At 37.1% G+C, this 25761-nt stretch overlaps 1 protein-coding gene across 1 annotated transcript in view; it reads right to left on the bottom strand.

Annotated features, from left to right (window-relative positions):
- Window positions 1–25761, bottom strand: part of cacna1bb (calcium channel, voltage-dependent, N type, alpha 1B subunit, b) — a gene marked incomplete at its 3' end in the record, with an annotated part of 202456 nt that overhangs the window by 34681 nt on the left and 142014 nt on the right. The window contains exons 28-32 of the mRNA XM_079835329.1: window positions 22524–22620; window positions 19378–19538; window positions 17933–18073; window positions 14154–14355; window positions 12643–12807 (exon numbers count right to left, since the gene is read on the bottom strand). Coding sequence (XP_079691455.1) covers window positions 12643–12807; window positions 14154–14355; window positions 17933–18073; window positions 19378–19538; window positions 22524–22620 — 766 coding nt within the window. The remainder of the gene's footprint in view (window positions 1–12642; window positions 12808–14153; window positions 14356–17932; window positions 18074–19377; window positions 19539–22523; window positions 22621–25761) is intronic.

Here is a 25761-nt window from a genome sequence, read left to right as displayed (position 1 = left end):
ACAGAATGGATTTTGAGTTTTTAAGCTTTTCAAATGATGATTACTAAATATTTGATAGGGGGGGAAAAGGATAATAAATAAAAGTGCACCAAGCAGGACACTAGTGAGACACTGACTAACTTCAGCGCTGGGAAGATGAATGTGTATTAAAACTAGGTCATTTATGTAGTAGAAACATGAAATTATTTTTGAATTTGGTGCCTTCTAGACTGAGAAAAGACAGAAAATGTATTTTTGTCTCATGTGGATGAAAGACAACAACTCCCAGAATGCACTTGCTTCGCTGCCCTACGAGGCCACTCCCAACACCATCGTTTTGATCTTCATAATAATACAATAATTTCGTTCAGTTAGAGAATAAACACTACAATTAAAAACTGAACGTGTATTTTCAATAAAGTGTGAGTGAGCCGAAAGAAAGTCACGGGACAAACGCAGCAGGAGTCAGATTTCATTCATCACGAGAGCGAAGTAAGAGCTGAGCAGAGCTGAGGTAAGCGCGGCATTCATTCTCAGCGCGTGTCCAGTCTGACACGTTTTCAGATCGCATATGGAAGCTAAACTTTCATAGGAATTCATTGAAAAGTTGAAACACTCACTGCATGAAAAAAGGTGTATCCGGACCAGGATACTCCTGTATACACTGCTGAAATTCGGAAGAATCCAGGAGTATACTGGCCGGATAGGTCAAATTCCATGGATCCGTATATGTCCGTATTCATCCGAAATGGTACCAAATCGGATGTATGTTGTGCCCGTATACTCCCATGCTACAGCCATTTGTTGCCATGGCAAATAATCCCATCAAGTTTTTCCCAGGAGACATTTTCACACCTCTAAACAGCTTTGCCTTCCACCCCCTATTGGTCCTTCATCTCAAACTGGATTGGTTGTTTTTTTTAAACCACTCCCAAAACCCAGACTGCTATTGGAGGACAGGACGGATTGAAAACCCAGTCAAGTGACTTTATTGGTTACTTCTAAGGCTAAGGGTGGGCTAGGTTTTGTAGCATAGGGACTTGATTGGTTATAGGCCAGCTATGCAGATTTTGCTCATTAATATATAATATATAAAAAATAATCCCCTCTCCCTCCCAAAAGAAAAATACACACAAAACAATTTGAGAAAGTCTGAAATATTTATTAAAAAGGTATAATAAAAAAAAAAAACATTCTTAACAACATTATAAACAAACATTAAAACAATGGTGAAACAAAAACAAGTGAACTAAATGTATTTAAAAGGGATGAAAATGTAAAGGAACAAATGTAAAAATATAAACAGTCCAAAGAACATAAATATACATTAAAATGAATTGGTAAAGAAACAAAAAGGGAAAAAAAATGAATAAAATGCATTTAAAAGACAGAGATGTAAAGGAATAAAATACACAGTGAACATAAAAAGGAAAAGAATAAATATACAAATTAAACAATATAAAATGAGAACAATACATTTATAAGACAAAAAAAGTGCATATAAAATACACATAAATATTCCAAGTAAACAATATAACCAAATAAAAAGAACAAAGAGCATTATAAACATGCATTAAAATGAATGGGGGAAAAGATAAGTGAACAAAATGTTTCTAAAGGAAGGCGACGTAAAAGGAACAACAATACAAAACGTGGAGATCAAAAGCAACATGGACATCTAAAAAGTTACAAACATACAAAGTATACAATATAAAACGAGACAAAGAAATCTATAAATTAAAAAGTGTATATAAAATATATGTAAATGTTCTATATATGGGAACCAATAAAAGTATAAGTATATAAACATAGGAATAAAGACAATCTAAAATGGAACAATTGAATATTAAATTTATAATTATAAAAGAATTGTGACCAACTCTAACACAATGTTGTTTGAGTTTTGAACATTTTTTCAAACTGGCATGATGGGCTGGTGATGTGACACGTAGTGTGGGTCAGTCTAGTCTGGTTTGTAGTAGCTAGCCTAACCATCCACACTGGCCTTCCATCAACAACAGCAGCATCTTCATCTTCATCAGGTCTATAGTTGCGGTCTTCCACAGGTTCTGTGTTGGTTTGTGCAACCCTGGACCTGGTCTCCAGCAACTGCAAAACATGACAGTAAATTAACCACTAAAACTCAGAGAGGAGTATAGTAACATTCTGGAGGGAAAAAGCTTAACCGGTTTCTTAACTTACCCGTTTCTTTCTCTGACGGTTCTGTGTGATGTTCTTCATAGTGTTTCTTTTCTGGGCCTTTTCAGACTGAGCCAAAGAATACTTCCTCAGCAAAGTCTCACAAAATAAAATACATCTTGCGACCTGCCAAATAATACATTAATAATATATAGTTAATGCCAATAAAAGTAAGTAAAACAATTCAATTAAAATGTATTTGTATAGCGCTTTTCACAATACATATTCAGGGTTTTTCCTGGGTCAAAAATGGTCTTCGGTGGTGGCTGACAGACATGGTCATCCATACACACACATACGCACGGTAAAAAAAAAATACCCTACCCACTTGATCTGCAAGCGCAATACTGACAATAAATTTGAAATAAATTCAAAGAAAGTTTGTAACTTTTGCTTATCTTATTTTGATACCTTGATGTTTGTTTTTTCCCCCTCATTTTTACACTATTTACTGATAATTGTTTTGGTAATCATATCAATATTAAAAAAATAGTATTAAAAAAATGAACAAATAGCCCAATTTTCTGCCATTTACAATCAGCTAGCTAACAACAAATTTGTTCTGGGTTCACCTCACTCCAGTCTAAACTAAATGATTTTAGGCTATTTATTTTACTACACATTGTCCACATAAATAAGCTGAAAGACTGTGGATAATTAAAAATAATTCTTACTATCCACTCTTGCTAAAGTGGGTAAGCACACTTGTGTTCTCATTTCAGGTGTTGTTCTGAGTAAATTATTAAACTGATTTGTGAGTTCAGTGTTGGACAGATCAGTTGTTCTAACCAGTCGTTAAAATGATTCGGTTCAAAGGAGTCATGAGGTGGCGAATTGGACATTAGCAGACGCGTTGTGTGTGAATCCCGTCTTTAGAAAATCGCGAAAGATTTGTCAAGACACAGAAAACACTTCAAAACCGGATAGGATTTGTTTCCTGTTTATTTAAAGTATGCTTTATGTCAGCTGGTCAGAGAATCAGTCAACGTTTTTTGAGCGCATTTCACACCCAGCGGTAATTAAAGGAAGACATCGTCTGATAGCGCCACGTGCAACATGGATTCCGTCTTCCGACCTTTTGATTTTGATTAACGTAAAATGTGAAACAGTAGAAAGCTAAGAATGCTTATTTTGAAGACAGAGAGCGTGCGAGCGGGGTAGGAGCTCACTGGTCGTTCTCTCTGTCACTCAGTTAACGCAAGTGCAGCACTCATCTGTTCTACATCACTCATAAATCACAATAACTCATCAAATAAGGCTTTGGCGGGACAAATTTGTTTTGGCGGCCGGCAAAAAATTTTCAATGTAGAGCTGCAACTAACGATTATTTTTTCTGTCGACTAATCTAACGATTATTTTTTCGATTAGTCGTCTAATCTAACGATTATTTTTCCAGATTAGTCTTATTATTCTTTTTTACTGATTATTGTATTTCAAAGAGGGTAGTGAATTTGTATATTATTTTAACATGAAATCAATGAATGATGACAATATTAATTGTATTTCAGGAAGGGTAGTGTACATAGTATGCCATTTTATAATGAATATATATGAACAAAAGAAGCTTTTTAAACATAATATATAATGATACTATTCATCATAAAATGTATACAGAGTAGGCCTAATTAGGAAAAGTTGTTTACTATAGTAGTTGAGTATGATTTACTTAGTAAACGAAAATGCACTTGTATTTATCTGCAAAAGGTTCACATACAGGAGCTTTCAGCATAGTGTTAATGTATAACTAGTCGTCTATTTTGAAGATATACTTGTGCATAAACAACGACTAAAGCTGCCAGAAGTTTTTGCCCAAACTTCAAAGACACTAGGGCTGTCAAAATTGCTCAAAAATGACGTTCGAATATTCCCTCTAAAAAAAGCACGAATATTCGAACTATTCGAACATCTGGTTGCGCATTTTATCAATGACGCGCATTATGTCAATAACAGGACAAATGAATACAAAGAGACAACTACTTATATAGGTAGTCTATTTAAGTTTAAACATATTTGACAACGTATTACCTACACAAAAACAAGTAAATCAACTAATGGCTAAAGACCGCAGACCTCACTCTCTCGCCCTCACGCTCTCTGCGCATAACGGGTTAAATGAACACACACATTTTGAGGCTGATCAAGAGTTTTGTGCAAGCAATTTAAGGTCGCGACTCTTGTCCCAAATATAGCAGGCTTCATTCAGTGATTGAAACAAATATTAATATAAGTTTTACAGCATATTATTGAACGCTCCGAGCGAGCTGTGCTGTGGTAAACATGGAACTTTTCCTTGACATGAAACGGAAAATAATCAAACCAGTGGAAGCCGTGCATTTATTCTTCATTCATGCAATATCTATTCAGTCAGTACCTCGGCTCCATTGCTTGACAGAACTCCCTGAAGCCGCCCCATCCACGACACTGATCGCTCTCACGTCCTTACAAATGAACAAAATTAATTTCTCCGTTATGGCCTCGCGTGTTGCAGACAGATCAGCTTGTGGCGCGCGATGCAAAGTAAGGGTGGTCCAGTTTGCACATACAAATTAGTTGCTTATATTTACAAAACGAGCCTACAAAAGCATAAAAAAGCCCGTTTATTAAAGAAAAGTTCACGAAACTAAGTGAAAACTCACTAAAGTGTTTAGTGAAATTAGGAAACATTTAGATATCATAAATTGAGTTGTATAAGTTAACGTTACATTTCTACATACATTTTGTTCTCATGTCACAAGTAATATCAAGGTTTATTTTGATCTGTTTTACATGATTCTTTTGTGGTGTGGTTTTCGGTGAAGTGTACTAAAATGAATATCGTCACCTGTGTACATTAGCCCACTTCTTCTCGACGCTTTTCCTGATAGTTTATAGAACAATTACTCCGAGTCGCCATCTGTCGTTTCAAAGAAAAGCACAACGGCGAGCGCGTCAAATATAAACACCTCGTCCGTTTGGGGAGGAGCGCGCGCAGTCAGCGGAGGCTCGCGCTGCGGAGACAGGCCATAGTAAACAAGGCTAGCGCCCACTCGCAAAGCAGACAGCCACGCCTCTACTACCGCGGGCGTTTTTTTCCCCCACATTTTTTTATTTATTCGAATATTAATTTTCACCTTCGAAATTCGTTTTTTAAAAACTATTCGAATATATATTCGAATTTAGAATATTCGTTGACAGCCCTAAAAGACACATTTAAATTATTAAAGCTAGAGGCATATCTTAACTTTAATGTTACTTTAATCATGTAAACTACCTATATACAACAAGTTATTATGCATATGTGTTTGGGACAGAGCGGAACCAGGTCGCATTAACAGGAGATATATGCAGCCCATAATAAATAAAAGCACGAGACGTACTGGGGTCGGAGAAGAACCCCGGAAAATGTGACCGTCTGTTGCAATACACGCGCCACGGTTCAGCTGCGCGAGAGAACCATGGAGAGAACACTGGAAGGGTTGCCAGGTTTACACAACAAAACCCACCCATTCGTTACTCAAAACTAGCCCAAAACAAGCCCAATCGCGTTTCAGGGAGGTTCTCTGGTAAACATCGCGTTCGGGGGGTTAAATATGTGTGTTTTTTTGCTTCAACCCGCGGACATGAGACACAGCCCGCGGCAACAGTGTAGAAGTAGCCCAATTCCGCGGAAAAAAGCGACTTGGCAACACTGACTGGCAGTGTGAAAGCTCCCGCTCTCCACGCGCACAGCTCCTGCTCTGCCACCGCGCGCAGTGTGAAACCGGCGTTACAGAGCGAACAAAGCACAGTTTTATTCGGCTTCTGTTTAAAGTACTCCCACACTTTTGAATGTCGCGGTCTGGCTTTATATGATAAATGATCATTTTCACTATGCCCGGGAGCAGAAGCTGCCATTATTCTAGATCTTCTGTTCCATTCTAGAACGTAAATAATGTGCCGCCGACGCGTCGACGCATTTCACGCACGTCGACGTATTTTCGTAGTCGACGTCATCGACGACGTCGACGTGTCGTTGCAGCCCTAGTTCAATGTAGGAAAAACCCTGATATTGTTTCAAAGCAACTTCACAGAAAATGCATGTGTCTACATTACAGAAAAAAACAGAGAACATTAAAATAATGACAACATTTTTAAGATTACCTTTTACACATTCAGGGTCAACATCTGTAAAAGTTCTTCAGGATCATGGATCCAAAACTTCTGGATCATGAGGGGGGAAGAAACATGCACACACACAAATGAATATTAATTTGTTTGATAAAACATTAATATTAATTATCAACTTACGGACATGGACTTGCAAAACATACTCACCAGGCCCATACAAAAACTTCACAGTAGATCCAAAATCCTGGTTTGCCTATAATTCTTCAGAGTCCAAGGATGGTGGATTCCTGTCCTCTCTGTTGAACAAGTGTACATGACAGTGTTTTCGGATAACTCATTCCAAAACTCTGTTACATTTTATGACAAGCTTGATCTTAAAACTAGCTGACAGTAGGGATGGGCATTATGACCATATAATTATACATACATGAGAAATTTTATTTTACAATAACGATATCACAATATATTTATTTTGATGGATATTTTATTAAAATGCTACAGAATAATACTGCTTTAAAAGTCTTCACTGTATGATATTCAATTAATTAATATCACATGATTCTTAAAGAAGTAGAAGGTCTTCTCTATAGGGCTCGGGCGCTGCGTTGCATTCTGGGACGTGGCGGCCATGTTGATGGCCTCGCGAATGTAAACAAACAGCAAATCGAACGAGGAGAAGCAGAGTTGGGAGAAAGAAAAACTATGTTAAAATCCCGAAAAGGATGTGGAATTTACCGGGATACGTTAAATAGGGAAGCCAGGGACCGGTATATGGACAAAATTGGAACTATTAACGGTTTGGATTCATATGAAATTTGCAGTTCACAAATGGATGGGTTCAGGAGCTGCAGACCATGAAGCCTATGTAACGTTAACCTTTTACCTTGAAGCATTCTGCACCGTTCTGTGTTCTCGGGTTGCACTACTTGCAAATAAACACTGAAAAATATCTGATTGTGTGACACTTCTTGCTTTTGCACATTATACGGTTATTGCGATTGTGTGACACTTCTTGCATTATATTGATTTAAGTATATTTATTTTGAAGATTGTGGGTATGGATGCAACAGACACTTATGGCTGTATTTAATGCACATTTATTTTATTTCAACGCTAGGGCTCATGTTTGTCAGAGCACAACATACATACACAATCTTATAGAGGAATGTCATGTCTTCGTCCTTGCTTGGCAACACCATGTGAATCGGTACTTTATCTGACAAAATAGTGTACTTGTTGCGGACGGTTACAATCACCCTTTCCACGTGAATTCGGAGGTGGGCATTTTTTCTTGTGCTCCCCACATCTCCTGCATCCAGCTGACAGCGTTCTTTTGTGAAGGCAGGGATCTTTACCTCGGCACACATAAGTTAAGTCCCACACACTGTCCTTTATGTCAAAGCCGCGATCAGCCAACACCATATCCCCAGGTAACAGTTTGTCTTACAAGCGCGATCCAAGCGAGCCGACGACTCTGTTACCTCGGATAACGTTACTTGGTCTCCGTGGTTGCGTCTCCAAGCAGGAAAGCGGTGGAAAGTTAATCCATTTTCGAACTTTTTCCCATGGCGATTATGTGATCTAGTGTTACACCCCACAATGCAGCAACGGTTTACCATGGTTTCCAATAATAACGCCAAATTAAGACACACGACTGAGAGGGAGCACGTCTATAAACAGTGCGCAGTAGTCCGAGTAGCAGCAAATGAGGCCATCAACATGGCCGCCATGCAAAGTAATGACGTCATACGCCCGAGCCCTATTCTTTTGTTTTATTAAAATTATGACAAAGCTGCAGCCCCTTTAAGAACTGATGCACAGAATGACACTCATCCGGGTTTCCCCAAGTTAACTTAAACTGTTTGACTTTACTTTAGACATAACTGACTGTTTAAATCAAGTGAATACCTCACATGACAGGGTTTCTGAGATAATTGTGCGCATTTTACAGAAAGATAATTGATTTCGGGATCGCCTGCTGTCTGAGAGAGGCTTATTTTAACACATGCATGTCCCGTTCATTATTCTACATTCATGCATGTTTCCTTGTCAAAATGTCAAAAAGTTTTAGTAAAGTCAGTGCTGCGTTATATACGCTATATTCCCATTCCGCGATATAAAAAGGTAATGTTAACGTTTACAGCAAAATCGCTAACAATAGCCAGTATCATCAGATCGCCATAACACCCAGCCCTATTTTAACAATATTACAACAAAACACAGAAACAGAATATGTAAGTTAATCACGATTAGCATATTACTTTAATGCACTAACGTTATATCTTGATAAGCAGTAGAAAAAATATAAAGGGATTTACGTTACCTTCTGCCGTCTGCTGTCCGCCATTGGAAACTTAGTCTGTTCTCTCAGTCGACATCCCACAATCAAAATTCGTCCAAAATAAGATTTTAACAGGTTTAAATGATCCATGCAATGCAATTAATGGACAGAAGAAGCCGTCCTGTTGAAGATTAGAACCCGCGATCGCGTCGCGTCCCCGCGAGCCACGAGCAACTCCAAAGACAACGGGTGTATAATTCAAACTGAAGGCGCGCACTGTCATTGGCCAGATTTCTGGATGACGTTCAGATTGACCAATCACGCTCAAAATAACACGGAAAGACAGCAAATAGCCTTGCAAATATAGAAAAAAACTTGTTTTAAACAACAGTTAGAAAATGTGTATATTTATTTTTATTTGCTGTTATATTTAATTAATTGGTCAAATGGTGTTTTGTGGTGTGGGCAGATGCCTGGAAGTTTCAACCTGGAGAGCAGTGCAGATTTGTACTCTTTAAAAACAATTATTGTTTGATATTTAGTTTGCTATATATTTTGTTATATTTGTATCCAGAATTGAATGTAAAACCAGTTTGAATGTAAAAATACACCTTCGCTGTAAAACAGAAAATTAAAGTAAAATATCTTAATTTAAATAAGGAAAAATCTGTAAACTAATAGTGTTTTCTCTAAAACGTTTAATGTAAATTTCTGTGAAGTTTTTAAACTTTATTTGACTTAAGATATTTGACTTATTTTACGGTTTTTGTTTTGCAGCTGTAGCTGCTGTTTTTTTTAGGTTTTTATTTTTACAGTGTAAATATAAAACTAATAAGATTTACTTTAAAATGACAAAGAATAATGTTAAATTGTTAGTATGGACACAAACATAAACCTTTAATATAATGAGCTAAATATTGTATTACAGTTGTTAATTTACAGATATTGTTTGTAATTTTGCATGAATTTGTTATTTATGAAAACAGAAAAATAATACAGTGATGTTCCTGTATAAAAAAATGAGAATTACTGCAATTTGTCATTAATGATATAATCCTTAAAATAACAGTCAAGTTGTTTATTTAGATATTGTTTGTAATTTTACATCGTTTTAAACATAATTCAAAATTACAAGAAAATACTGTAAAAAACGGAAGTTTTTTTCTGTAAAATTAGGATTATTTTTATTGGTTGCCTTATTTTTATTGGTAACCTTATTGGTTGCACCTACATCTATTGTGAGTGGTGGATTTCAAACCTTAAAACGCCCCTCTTTTGCAGCGTGTTTAAGTTAAGAATCTTGGAGTGACACTTTTTGTTAACAGTTGCAGAGCTGAAAGATCTGCTTGTGTTTCTGTGTTTCTTGAGCAAGTGAATCCCTGCTCTTTTTTATTCCATATTTTTATTTTGAGCATATCAGTTTTTGGTGTTTTTAAAACAAACTTTTTCATTTTCCACATTTCATCTCCTCTTTATTTAATGTTATTATTGCCTACAATTTGTAAAACTTTGCAAAAATTGTTTGGGGATAGTCTAAAATGTTTGGTTAATTATCCTTTGTTAATTCCATTACATTTCTTTGTTTATTTCATTACATATTCAGATTTTTTTGTGAACGTATATGTTCAGACAGGGTTTTTATTTTGTACTGTTTTTATAAAAAATATTTGATTAAGAGACTCTTTTCATGCAGTGGTTTTAAGGCCCTGACACACCATTCTGATGGTTTGGCCCAGACCCAGGCAACGTGAACCAACCCCACAGTCGGCTTTAGTCATTGCTAGTTCAGTTTAGTGTTTCAGGGCCTTAAGAATTCTTTTTTTCTGTGTAAAAAGCTTGTTTGCTGTAGCCTACAGTAGACCAGAGATAATTCTCAATCCTGAAGTCCTCCCCTGCCCCCCTCCTTCTGAGAACAGCCAGCACAAGTGTCAGTCATTAACATATGAAAGGTCTTCTTCACACCTAACAGTCTTCAGTCCTAGCACACCCAGCAGTGTTTCAGCTGTATATGTCCGTGAAATTTCACGGATTCCTGTATACGTCCGCATACGTGAGGTTTCCGGGTTTTTCTGGAAATATACTGTTCCGTGTTACTCTGATCCGCTTTTTCCCACATACATCCGGTAAACATCAAATTACACAGGAGTATACCATGCCCGGATAGTGCCGGATTTCAGTGTTTTCATGCAGTGACTCACTTTGCTCCACACCGCTCCGTTATTAATGCCCGATCCGATGGGCCGTGCGCATTTACATTCTGTGAGTGGGATCTCTCCCCTATGGGCGGGTTGAAAACATGCGGAACAGCTCCTTCTACTGGCTGTAGTTTTAGCCTCTGGCCAAAAAATCCTCAGATGACGCAAAATGATGATATTTGCGTCATCGGAGGATTTTTTCCAGAAATAAAATGCATGATTCTTTCATCTCAGGGGGATATGAGGGGGGAGAGTACCATAATTTGAATATACTACCGGGTTTCTACTGATCAGGGCTCCAGAGTGCGACCAAATGGTCGCATTTTGCGACTAAAATTTGAGAGTGTGCGACTGAATTTTACATCCAGTCGCACATGTGCGACCAGTAAATTTGCCTGCTGTCGGTACTGGAGAAATTAAGAAAATACACTTACTAATTATAATTGATAGACGTTATGTCTGGCAAATTCTATCTTTGCCAGCCGTTTCTATATGAGAGAATATTAAACCATTTGTCCGTGATGCATTTTTTGCCATTCGCAATCCAGAAGAGAGAGAGAGAGAGAGAGAGAGAGAGAGAGAGAGAGAGAGAGAGAGAGAGAGAGAGAGAGAGAGAGAGAGAGATTGAGAGAGAGAGAGAGAGAGAGAGAAAGCGAACGAGCTCTCTCACGTGGAGCTACAGCGAACACAACACCACAGTCAGCTTTAAAGGGTGAGTGACGATGGCCAAGAACTAAACAAAAGTTGTCTGCTTAAACTTTAGGGATGTGCTGTGATATTAATCAAATTTTATTTTCGAGAATTATAAAAAGATGGAATGAGGGAAAACTATTCCTAAAGCCGTGTTCGTCAAGCTCATCCTTCCCTTCACAGCCTTGCGCTGTCATTTCTAAACTAAACTAAACGTCAGATTCAGTGATTGTTGTAAACTGCAGTCTCTACTGTTGCCAAACTGCGGGATGTGTTTGATAATAAAGAGCTATTAAATGCACAATAATCCGCGCAAGAGACGCTGTTTCCAACTTCAAGGCGGCTTATGTGTGTGTGCGCGTCTAAACCATCAAATAAACAACAAATAGCCGGTGTCAAAATGACCGGATTGGAGAGTAGTTATTTTAACAGTTTATATTTTAAATGGGCGTAAATAGTTTGGAGAAATAGGAGAAAATGATATTATTAGTTCTACATTCGATCGGTCTTAAAGGGGCAGCGTCTAATAAACCTGCTGACGATTGAGCCATTAATTCGAATCGAACAAAAGGCAAATAGAAAATATTCACATCTCTTGAATTAATAACTTTAGCTTTTATAAGCATTAATCTATCAATTTATACAGTGAAAACTATGCAGTGTTATTTTACATTTCATTACTTTATTAGATTTCTTTGCAGGTTTGTTCTTTACTGTAATATTAATGTTAGCAGACCCTCCGAATGCCTGCACACTGGTCCATTTACAAATAGATGTTTTATATTTTGTTCAAACTTTGCGGTTTCTTTTGCTATAGATATTTTACTTTTCAGATTATAAAGCCTTGTTAATTATGTTCTTAATTATGTTTTTTTTTTTTTATAAAAAAAATAAAATAAAGTATAATAAAAAGAACCGGAAAGAATACTGTCAAAGTACCGGATCAATAAGCAGTATCGGTAAGAGTAATAATACCATTAAAACCTTAACGATACAGATCCCTATTAGTAATACAGTGGAAATTAGTAGATTTGGTTAGCATGTTGATTTACGGTGTGCGCCCCTAAAATTTCTGGTTGTGCCCCTAAAATTTTCAGTTGGGGGCCACTGTGCTCCTAGTGAAAAAAGTTAGTCTGGAGCCCTGGATACAAAGCTTAATGCTAAATCTCTGAAGTAACCCTTTAAACAGTCTGCAAATGACAATTGTTTTACCTTCATCATGAGGACCACTGTGTTGATGGCGATCATGGTCAGGATGGAGTATTCAAACGGAGTGGACACCACAAACTTCCACATCTTGTACTGGTAAGACTGCTTGTCTTGCGGCATGTAGCGGGTCAGAGGTCTGGCGTTGATGGCAAAGTCGATACAAGCTCGCTGTTGATGAAAGCACACTTATCTCATCAGGAGTTCCTCAGCAAAATGTTGAAGTGAATGTCTACAAGCTTAAAACTACTCATCACCCTGATCTTTCCATGTTTGATTATTAGAACAGCATCTGTATTCTCGGAGCTCTCTAAATCAAACGAACGAGTGCTTGCCTTGAAGACAAACATCAAACCATCTGCACAAATCTGAACAGAGCTACATCACAGTTTAATATTTAAACATAGGCTAATATCTCCTCTGAGAGAATATATAGATAAAGATCAGAGACACAAACTGTATAAAGAAATCAGAAAAAGAGAAAAAGAAACCTAGTGCTCATTCCAAAACCTAGTGCTCCATAATCATGCTGCCTTTTAAGATATCTTCTTTTCATTTTTTTTGGTTCAAATTCGAGTGACACATTCCCAGAATTCACTGCAATGAGCTCAGTGGTGGAGAAATAATCCAAAATGTAGTCCATAGAAATGATATATTAGCTTGACCAGATTTCTGAAATATTTCCTATTTCTATTATTTCCAAGCTCACTCGTAATTATCTATTAATTAACTTTGACGATACATTTTGTATGATTTTGTTGAATGTTAAATGTTGTGGGTTCCATATACTATAATTATAATTAATAATTATGATGTTTGCCGGTCAAACTGACCATAATTGCTTTTTAGTACAATTCACTAAATATCACACTATGAAAAAAGTACATACTAGTAACCACTACAAACAACAAACAGATCAAAACAGTATTATATCATAAAATTAGGACTTTACAATAACATTACAAAAATAAAACAAAATATATATGAGAACATATTAAACATATGTTCTTTTGAACATTTTCCAATTGTATTTAATATTTTCACAAACTGCATACATACTATATACTGTATACACTCTGCTGTCAGCACTATTTGTGAACAGTATGTATATTTTATTGCATATGTAAGTGTACATTGCGTTTGTGTGTGTGAATATTGTATGTAAGAGTTGAAAGAGTTCTGCCTGACTGGTCTGGTAGTCCCTCCTGGGGTTTAATTCTGTGCTTTGTGTGTGTGAGCATGTCTTTGTCAAAAGAGCTAAGAGTCAAGGTAGTAGAGATGTAGACGGACAGGTGCGTTGGCCTCACACAGGTATTCTCTTAAGAGCGCTTCTCTTCCAGGCATCTCACAACTGTCCGTGCATGTATAAAACAAGACTCTGCCCTTATTTGCATATACACTGAAACTCTATTTTAAGCAACACTGATTGGTGTCTACAGTTTACCGTCACCCCATCTACTCATCCGTTCACGGTTGATTTTAACTGACTATGCAGGCTTCCAACTGCCCCGTCCTACCTCATTCTTTTCCAAGCTGCACTCTGACATGGCTTTATCTCCTTGCTCCTGAAACGTGATTATGATCAAAGCCACAAAGATGTTGACAAAGAAGAAGGGGAAGACGATGAAGTAGACCACGTAGAAGATGGAGGTTTCCATGCGGTAACCCGGACTGGGACCCTGGTCTTCATAAGTGGCATCTACTGAATGTTTCAGCACTCTAGAGAACCACAGGGAAAATGTCAGAAAGATGATCACAGTGCATTACAGGTTCAAATGAGAGAATATATATATATATATATATCAGTGATGCGCGGGTTGATCCAAAATGAGCGGGTGCCCGCGGCCACCCGCGGTTACCCGCGGTTACGAGTCATCCAAAAATATTTTTAATGATATTCGGGTCACGGTCGGTCGGATCGTCAATAAATCCTTATTTACCTTTTGAATGTTGAGCGTTATTAACTTTTGAATAAATGCTGACGCGGGACAAAATGCCCGATTTCCCAAAACGTTGAACTGAGCAATGCCATTGTACCATTTTAATAGGCTACTTTTAAACGCATTTAAAGTCAGTTTTATGTATTTTCTGAGAGGGGGCGGGATTTTTGTTGGGAAAGTCGGGGGAGAGACGCACACTTCGATTAGACTGGATAAACACATGCAGCATCTTAATTGTTAAGAAAATTAAACGAAATAAATGAATAAATCAAGCCTGTATTACATAACACTAGGCTATATCATACAGCATTCAGAAAAATAACAGTTTGCGCTCCTAAGGGCTTTCACACTTTTCCAAATGTTTTCCAAATGTGGGCTGATGAATTCTTCAAGCCGGGTCGAAACATAAACATCGCGTTCATCAATAATATGCATCTGGAGCTGAAATGGAAAATGATGGGCCGCCGCAAGAACTTCCTGCTCTCGCTGCTGCACCTCTGAGCACACCACGTCAGGGCCTGAAACATTTTCTCAATGGCCCAATGACGCTACGATGAGCATTTACTACTTTTAAAAAATGCGGGTCAGGAAGCGGGTCGGGTACAATATTTTCTTCTTTTTTTTTTGCGGTTCGAGTTGCGGGCGGGTTAGTTGAAAACGTCGGTCGGGTGCGGGTTGTTTATACATTGACCCGCGCATCACTGATATATATATATATATATATGTGTGTGTGTATATTTATTTATTTATTGCTGTCAAATCTATTATTTGCAATTAAAAATACATACATGTATAGCCTATATTTAAGAAATATTTGTGTATATATACATATATATTTATATAATTTATATTATATATAAATATAACCAATTCTTCTTAAACATAAACATGTATGTGTGTGTATTTATATATACATAATAATTATACACTGTACACACATATATTATGTAAACACAAACTTTTATTTTGGATGCGATTAATTTTGATTAATCGATGTGACAGCACTAATATATATATATATAAATATGAAAGACTTGAAATGATTATACTTTTGTTTTAAAGTAAAAGAAACTAAGTTGCCATGAAATGGAAGTTGGTTGTTTTTTCTTCCCTATTGTGACATATATCGGAGTTAAATGGGGGGGATTTTGTCCATTTGCGAAGTGAATAATGATGTGCATAGATAAATCTTTCATTATAAACACTGCAACATTCCATAAAAAATACTATTTTTTTCTTTTACAAATTATGTAATAAATCTTCCTGCATCAAATGATTAAGACAGATCACAAAACCAGACTAACACTAAAAGTTCACAATATAAATGTAATACATATTTAGTTTTAGCGCTATTTGCTGTAGAATTTTATCCCTTTTGTGTCCTGTCTCTTTTCTAGGGCTGCAACTAACGATTGTTTTAATAATCGATTAATCTGTCGATTATTTTTCGATTAACCGATTCATCGGATTAAAAAAAACATTAATTTCCAATCCTTTATTCAAAAACAGAACTGACAGTGCAAATTCACAGTGCAAAAAATCTTCAGAAAGTGCACAGGTTGCTACAATAAATCTATAAATCCTTTTTTTTTTTAATAAAGAAAAATACTAATCAGAAAACTTAACAGGATGTTAGAACTTGTTCTCTACACTAAACTCAGACGCACTCACTCACAAACATAATTTAATGGGTTTAGTTAAATTGTAATGCATTAAGAATTTCTCTAAAATGTCCAAACCCATTATATACTCCTGGAGAAAACATCTACTGTATTAACCTATTAATATGAATGATATTAAAGTTTAAACATGCAATACAGACACAGATTTATCTGCTGTGACATATTAAAAAATATTTTGTAACAATTAAATAAAACTACTCCTAAAGAAGAACACAATGTCTTATTTTCAATGAATGATATGCATTCTTTATAACAACTTGCATACAACATTCCTTATAGATTAAATATGGATTAAATCATTAATGTATAATAAATATAATGAATCCTTATTAAAACTAAAGAGGTGATTTTCTCTGTCTTTTGTTGTTTGTTTGATTAATATTAAGAGCACAAATGGAAGCAGGTTAATGGACTGCTGTCACTTTAAGACCGAATGCTGACCTAAAATGACAATAGATATTAGTCATAGTTTTTGTCATTCAAAGCTGGTTTTGATTTTCGTCTCGTTTTTGTCTGTGAAAAATGTTGTGGATTAAAAAATTGACAAATTATTTGTCAACGAAATTTAGATAGCAACAGATTGAAAAATGAGGCCAAAAATGGGCCAAAAATTGGCCAAAAAAGGCAAGTGAATAAAAACGTGTCTTTAGTCTTGCAAACTATACCACCCCTGCTTTACTACTGTTATTAACAAGCTAACGCTAACTTGTCATGCTTGTCAAGCTGGATAACGAGTAAACAAGCACAAGAAGAGCTACTGGAGGGACGCCACGCTCCTCACTTCGAAACGGAACAAAAGTGGGATTTTGTAGTGACTTAACGTTACCCTGGTGTTGAACTCCCTTCCTCCCTTCCTCCACATCAAGGACTCCAAGATGTTTTCGTTTTAGGTGCTGAATCACCACCGTGGTGCTCCCTTGCCATGCCATGTCGCGTCTCTTTTGCTGCAATCAACACACTTTTTCGATTTATAAATGACGCTTTTCGACTGGTACGCTCGGCTCGGTTTGCTTTTCCGCTGCGTGGTACGACGGGTACACCCGCTTCCACTCTGCTTTGCGCTCAACCGTGCTTTTTTTACACTCAAACAACTCCGCGTCTTATTGAGGGGCATAATAGTCGCGCGACACAACGAATCGATAATGAAATTCGTTGCCAACTCTTTTAACTACTCTTTTCTGATTGTCCCTCTATAAAAAGGCAAAAAGTCTAACAAAAAGACATGAACACATTTAAAAACTTTTTACAAAGTAGACCAGACCGAAAACATCCGTTTAAAACCGCAGAGAGGGAAAAGGTGTTTTTATACAGTACCATACAGTGGTTAAGATAACGTGTCCTTGTCCATGAAAAACTCAGAACACCAGAGGCAGCTCTTGAATGTTAAAGAGGGATTTAAGTTCATATGAAAAACGTTCTGGATTTTCTTGATGCAGCGCTTGAGTTCTTTCTCTTAACTAAGTATGTGTGTTTTTCTATGAAGTTAAAAGTTTAAAAAAAAAGCGGAGGATGATATGGAACACCGATTATACCAGAGAGAGTTGAGCAAGAAGAGAAACATCAGAGTAAGAAAACCAACATTAAGTGTCTCAGTATGATCACAGTGTGTGTGCGCGTGTGTGTGTGTGTGTGTGTGTGTGTGAGTGAGTCTGTGAGTGAGTGATGAAGACTCACGTTGGCCAGCCCTCTCCTGTAGACACAGTGAACAGGGTCAGAAAGGCCCACAGGACGTTGTCATAATGGAAATCATACTTCTTCCACTCGCGTGGCAGCGTCATGGCCACTCCATCACTGCCATACTCCAGGAACTGACCCCTGAGTGCAGACACAACACATTCCACCACTAACTCTTCCTTTGTCTCTATTTACTTCCTTATCCTTCCTGCTTTGAATCCTTCCTTTTCTTCTTCCTTTTCTTCTTCCCACGTCCTCTCTTTCTTCCTTTTTTTACTTTCTTCCTTCGTAATTTCTTTACTTCCTTCTATCTTTTACTTTCCTCTTTCTGTGCTCATCCTTTCCATTTCCTTCCTTTCCACTTTCCTTCATCCCTGCCTTAGTTTAATTTCCCCTTCCTTCCTTCCTTCCTTCCTTCCTTCCTTCCTTCCTTCCTTCCTTCCTTCCTTCCTTCCTTCCTTCCTTCCTTCCTTCCTTCCTTCCTTCCTTCCTTCCTTCCTTCCTTCCTTCCTTCCTTCCTTCCTTCCTTTAATTTCTCCTTCCTTCCGTCCATCCATTCCTTCCCGCCTTCTTTAATTTAATTTCTCCTTCCATCCATCCTTCCGTCCATCCTTCCTTCCTTCTTTTCTACCATATTTTAATTTATACTTCCTTCCTTCCTTCCGTCCATCCATTCCTTCCTGCCTTCTTTAATTTAATTTCTCCTTCCATCCTTCCGTCCATCCTTCCTTCCTTCTTTTCTACCATAATTTATTTTATACTTCCTTCCTTCCTTCCTTCCTTCCTTCCTTCCTTCCTTCCTTCCTTCCTTCCTTCCTTCCTTCCTTCCTTCCTTCCTTCCTTCCTTCCTTCCTTCCTTCCTTCCATCCATCCATAATTTAAGGAATTTTTTCCTTCCTTTGCTCTTCCTTCCCTTTCCTTTTTCTCTTTCAGTTGCTCTAGTTCCTCTGTGCCAGGGATATTATCGTTAACTAAAACTATTTAAACATTTGAGTTAATTGAAATAAGGCTGGAATAAAAAACAAAATATAAATATTAGATAAATATTTTGAAATGTTCCCTTGGCAACTAACTGAAAGTTTAACTTACTAAAATTACAAGCTTGAAATAAATACAAACTAATACTGAACTAAAACTGTAAATAAATTAAACTTAAATAGTAATATTTAAGATCAACACAAATCCATTTAAATTAAGATGATTAAAATTAATTCAAATAACTATATTAGTATATAAAACATACTAAAATAACACTACTTCACACTTCCTTTTCTTTTTACCTTCCTTTCTGCCTGACAACCTTTCTTCCATTTCTTCCCTCTTCCTTTCCATCTTTTCTACTTTCACTTTCATCCTCCTCTCTCCATCCACTCTTTCTCTTGAACATTCAAACTATCCATCCATGTAGAATATATCCAGACAGTCCAGCCAGAGCACAGCCGTACCTGCAGTCCTTCTCCAGGGCTTTGGACTCATCGGTGCAGTGAAAAAACTTCCCCTTGAAAAGCTGCACAGCAATGACAGCGAAGATGAACATGAAGAGGATGTAAACGATGAGGATGTTGAGCACATTCTTCAGAGAGTTCACTACACAGTCAAACACGGCCTGGGGACACACAAACAGCACAAATCAGATCTCCTGCAAACAGTGGACAGCTTCGCTGCCACATGCTGAGTATAATACACACCTTCGTTTAATCCATCTGTGTAGAATGTGTCATTTTGTGTTAATGTCACAAGGCATTTGTGAAAGCACACAACTTTGCTAACTGTAGGCTGTGACTTAATTGATTACGGCTCCTCTTGCTCTAGATAATCACGATTGCACTCAGGCTGAGGATAAAATGAGAGTTGGGTGTAAATCTACTCATTTTTCTGTCATTTCTGCTCGTTTAATATCCTCAGGGTATCATTATTAGCACTGAGTAGTATATATTTTTTCGGCATTAATGCTAATAAGATCTCTGTAGGCAGGATGAATGTTTCTGTGGTCCTGTGAGGCTTTATCCGCGCATTAGCATTGTAACTAAGATAAACTGCTGTTTTATTTGTTAGTCTATTATTTATTCTAATGCCACTGGTGATGAATCTTCAGCCAAATGAATAAATGATGGTGTGAAATGTAAGTTTCAAATGTATAATTTAGCCATGTAATGAGATAACAGTAAGTGTCTCTAAAACGGTTTGTTTGTGTGCCTAAGTGTGTGATTTGATTAGAGAGAAAGATGCGACAAGGCTGTTAATGTCGAGGTCTACACAAGGGGCATCCCTGCCTGCAAAATGTGCACACAAACAAGCACAATATCACACAGTGGCGGCTCCAGGATATTTTTCTTGGGGGTGTTAAGGGGATGCCTAACAGTGCTAAGAATTTTTTTAAGCCCATTAATAACTTCAATATCCTGCATTTATTGCACTTTATTTAATTTGCCATTTTACCTTAAAACTATACATTTACAAGGTCACATTGTAAAGTGCGCAAAGTTATTAAGCACGTTATCAGTTTCACTGAGCATCTTTATTATTACCTTATCATTTCTTTGAATCAATAACAGTTTATTCTGCGGGCCAGAACAGATAATAAGTGCTTTAAAACTGCAGTGGCCACAAAGTGAAAAAACGTTAATTAATGTAAATATACTTTATCTCACTTAATAAACCAATGTCTTTGCTGTTGACAATTCAATCATACCAATATGCAAAAATGACGAAAAAAGTAACGAAACACATTCCTTTCCATAAAAAAGTAACTAGCACAATTGGTTACTTTTTTAGGGAGTAACAAAATATTGTAATGCATAGCCCCGTTTCCACCAAAATTACCCAGAACAATTTGTACCAGGAACTTTTTTTACAGGAACTTTTTTCCCCCCAGACCTGCTACTGTCTACGTTTCCACTGCGGTCTAAAGTACTGTGAAGATTAGGCAAATTTAATCCGGTGATGTAGGACTGCGCGTGACTGGTCTTCCCAGTCAGTGATGGACAGTAATAATTTTGGCGCGACACTGTCTGCAACAATAACAAGTATGGAGGAGATTCAAGCAGCGCTGCTTTTGCTGGTTATGTATTGGTTTACTAAAGAGGTAATTAACAAAACAGCTTAAAATAAGACAACGTATGTTATTATCAGCTATTACGGACATTGACGTGAGATGGCTGAGATGAACGCGCGCCATCGGACAGAAAGAGAAAGACTGATATTTACTGAATGCAGAACGAACCTCGCAAAAGACTTTTAAAAATGCCGGTTGAAATAAAATGCTGCGTGAGATCAACCAATCAACATGTTTAGCGCCCAGACCCACCCCCGAAAGTTCCTGACCTTTGAAAAAGTACTACCTCGCAAGCAGGGACTTTCGGAGTGGGAAATATTTACCCGGAACTTTATTTAGACCCTGGTTCCTGCGGTCGAAACACACTGAATACCACCCCAAAGTCCCTAGTTCCTGGGGAAAGTTCCTGCGGTGAAAACGCGGCTCATTTCTTTTAAAAGTAACTTTCCCAAACACTGACCATATCATGGTATAATTTTGCCATATTAGATATCTTTATTATGATATACAGTGGTGGCCAAAATTATAAGAAGACCTGACAGATCTGAAAATATTGACCTTTTTTTGCCTCCAAAACATGGTTTCTCTTCATAATGTTCATAAAACATGCAGATGGTTGCTCTGACCATCAAATATCAGATGAAGTGAGTTGTCCTGTATTGAATAACTTTTAACTTTAATATTTGGTATGACCACCTTTTGCAGCAATTACAGCAGCAATCACATCTCTCTGGCATAGTGTCTATATATTTCCTCTCAGAACTTCAACACTAATGTGCTCGATGGGGTTGAGGTCTGGACTTTGAGGGGGCTAGTCCATAATTTTCAACGTTCCAGCAGATTCCTTCCATCGCAGGTAGTTCCGGCAATAGTTAGAAAAATGTTTCGGGTCATTGTCCTCTTGGAAAATAAATCCAGGCCCAATAAGACGACTCCCAGATGCCAAGTGTTCTAATAATTTTAGCCACCACTGTATATTCATAAAAGCTGCTACTAAGTGTTAGTACATGTTATTTTAGTATTAGTATTTATACTATTGTAGTATGTACTAATATTTTAAATTCGCTTTAATTTCACTTTTCATTTTAAATTCAGTTTAAGTTTTAGTTATGTGCTTTTGTAATGTTTTTTATTTTAATATTTAACATGTCTATCCTTTATCATTTAATATATTTTATTTAAACTTTAGTTTGTCATTGTAGTCCTTTACCTTATTTCAAATTTTTCATCTAATATTCATGTTATTTTATTTTTAAGCTTTATTTCAATTACCAAAATATACTAATATAGTTTTAGTTAACAATAACAACAACAGCATGAACAACACAGAGGTTAGCATCTTTTTTTGACGCCTCTCAGTAGGACTGTATACACCTCAACTCATAGACCCTTTATGAGTTTTAACAAATGATAATCTTTCATTTTGGTGGATCTGATCTCGTAATGTTACAACTAAAACCCCCTAATTCCACTTTCATGCGCTTAGAGGAGTAAGATAAGAGCTAAGCAGACAAAAAAAAGATTGTAGGATATTACCTTGAGTTTGGGCAAACGTTTGATGGTCTTCAAGGGCCTCAGGACTCGAAGGACCCTTAGGGACTTGATTGTGTTGATGTCCTTGCCTTTAGTTCCTCTGTAAGGAAAAAGCAGAGGCTTAGAGACATTTTGAACACGCTTGCATTCACACATTTTCACATACACTTGATGCATTTTGATGTCATCTGCCAGCACATGCACAAAGCCTGAACTTAATTCAATTACAATTTAATGAGCTAATCACTTCCTCCAGCCCATCATGTAATTCAGAATTACATTAGATAGAGGTTATTTGGTTAGTAGAAAGCATGCCTTCAAGGGGAGGTTATTCTACAGAAACAAACCTACCTCTGAAGATGACAATACATTTAATTCAAAATGTAATATTTCTGTAAAATAACACTCATTTACCAGAAAAAGATACAAAGAAACAATCCATTGAGCAGGAAAGGTCTCTTTGTAAAAACCACAGTTGGCCAAGTCATATTCTGATGCTGAAAAGCTAAAAAAAAAAAAAAAAAAAAAAAAGAGTTGTCGCCATGATGCTAGGATGTTGAGGGTGGTTGCCAGGGTGTTGCTATTGATTGCACGTGGTTGCTAACTAGCCAAAGCCAAAAGTGGTCAATCTGTGGCCAGTGGCATACACTTCTTAGATTCATCATACAAGTCGTCTTATTTAGTCTTTAAGTCATAACAAAACATGTAGATTGGCCTAATGCGAATCGGAAATATAAAACAGATTACCCATTAGCTAATGGATAGTTTTTAGGCTAGGCTCCTGGTCATTAAATATAGTTCAAGTGCATTATTTACTGCAAGTTTAAGGGATTTTTTTGGTTTGTTTTACAATCCTTATAATGAAGTTTAATACTTTTTTTTTTTTTTTTTTTTGAGCCATCATACACCACTAAATAAATGAAATGAACAGAAAATAACCCCTTTTAAAGTCTTAATAATTAATGGCGCTTTAATGTTTGAGTTCCATTCAGTTGAACAATGTTTTCAGGATTGACTTAAAGTTAAATGAAGTCACAGAAGACTGTCAACATCAATGCCATGCTGAATGATTCATTCTCTGAATGTTACAGCTGGCAGATTCACATTGAATGGCAGGTGAAATTACAAAGTTCAAAAGAATGGAACTCACCTGAAGAGATAAGAAAAGGCTATTACTCTAAACTTCAGAGGACATGTCTAAGCACAAGACTGACCTCAATTTGAACCTTGTATAAACCAAAAAGGCTGAGTCCTTTGTGACCAGGGAGATGTATCCTTGACAGCTAAAATGAGCTTTCTCTGTGTCTGAGTGAAAACATTCATCATTCAAAATACAAACTTCAAGTGCTCTGCATTGCAAATAAGCATACTATAAGCTTTCTGATACTAAAGAGAGAGTGGGTTTAGGGAGTCATAGCTTAGCACTGTGATTGGGCTGCTTACTTTTTCTCTCCCATGAGGAGTTGGGACTCTATCACACTGGCATGCAATGTCCATGCAAAGTCTGTCAGTCACACACACACACACACACACACCCCATGGGTGCATGTGGATCTCTGCTTAATAAGACAGTCAACTATACTCCCATAGATTTCAGAGGACCATCTGTCTCTCCAACCACCCATCACACAGGAGGTCCAGTGCTCAACTGGTTCTGTCTAATGTTTGTGAAAGGATAAAGCTACCTGATGCACCATGGTACAAGAGTAAATCGCATATCAGGGTCAAATTTAACCCCCAAATTAAAAGAAAACCCAAGAAATTAATCATAAAATTGTGTATATATATAATTACTTAAATTATATATCATATAAAATTATAGTACAACAATTACTAATTATATACTGTGTATGCAGAGGTCTCATGCCCATTCAGACCGGCACATGCCTCCTCAGATGAGCCCATCTTGGTTTTCAGCTTCCAGAAGACAAAAAAATGATATATTTACATTTGATAATTAAGCTTTTGAAGCGTACAATCACACCGGTGTGATTAGAACGTTCAGTGCGTCACGTCTAAAACTGCTAAATTCAAATCTGCGTTCGCGTTTTGGCTGGCACTGTATATCACAACTGTTCGGTGTTTTCAACCATTTAATATATATTTTATGTTTCTGTTTGACACTTAGATAAGAACTGGATAAATACTAGCTAGTTTGTAAAGTATACACTGATGTGTCTATGGAAGCTGCAATAATCCTCTCAAATAGCCTATACTTTGACGACGTGCTTTATTGATATCATATTCTACACTTTGCATAGGTAACTATAAAGTTGACTTTAATCTTAGAATATTGTAGGTAACAAATGAATAGTGCCCCAAATTGTCGAATTTCTTAGTTTTGAAACTATATGTCACACAGCCTGGCAGAGGCGATTCGTGCAGAGCATAGACTGTAAAAATACACCCGTAGGTGACAAAACAAGTTGGTTACAGAACTTCCTTTGATGTATGTAGATGATATTCAGTTTATGCTATAATTTAACAGCAATAATCAGAATTAATTCAGCTTTTTGTTTGACCATAAGGGGTGGCTGTCCTCTGGAAACAGTAGGAGTAGTAGTTTCTATAAGCCCTTGCAAAGATCAAAGGTCATGTAATCGGGAAAGAGTAGGTCCATCCCCTTCCACAAAGGCTGAATGAGAGGAAGAGTCAAAGGGTGGTGAGTTTGGAGTGGTCCGTGGGGAGGTCGGGGGGTAAAGGGTATGCTTTTATAGATATATAGACTGTCCCCACCTGGTCACGCTTTGCTGTGATCTGACGAGGGAAACCGATGAAAAACCATGCACATGTGCACAAACACAGAAACACACATAATAAGCCACGTCGCAGACACAGAATAAGCATAGGAATAAGTAAATGCAGATCAGCATGAAGAGATTAAATGAGATCAGAACGGAAGAGAGCTGTCACTGAGCGGAAACACTGTGGAAGGACGAACAGCAAAGAAAGATTAAAAAGCATCGAAGCAACTCTAGTGCACAATAACACATTACAGTAATCAAAGACGTGATGCAATGGGGGATTATACAGTTTGTAACATCTCTGCAAGATATTCAGCGGTAAATATAGAGGCATCGAAAAATCACATGTAAAAAGGCCACAGATGTCACCTGCAAATGTCACATTCACACAACCACACACACTATAAGAAAATGCATGCATGTGCTTGAGGTTCATGCAATTCCTGGTAATGGATTCCTATTGTGTACAGCAAGTAAAAGTAAAATGGATCATTTTA

The sequence above is a fragment of the Gobio gobio genome (assembly GCF_949357685.1).
Source record: "Gobio gobio genome assembly, chromosome: 14".
Classification (NCBI taxonomy): Eukaryota; Metazoa; Chordata; class Actinopteri; order Cypriniformes; family Gobionidae; genus Gobio; species Gobio gobio.
The sequence above is the reverse complement of the archived record's forward strand: the minus strand, read 5'-3'. Positions and strand labels throughout refer to the sequence as shown.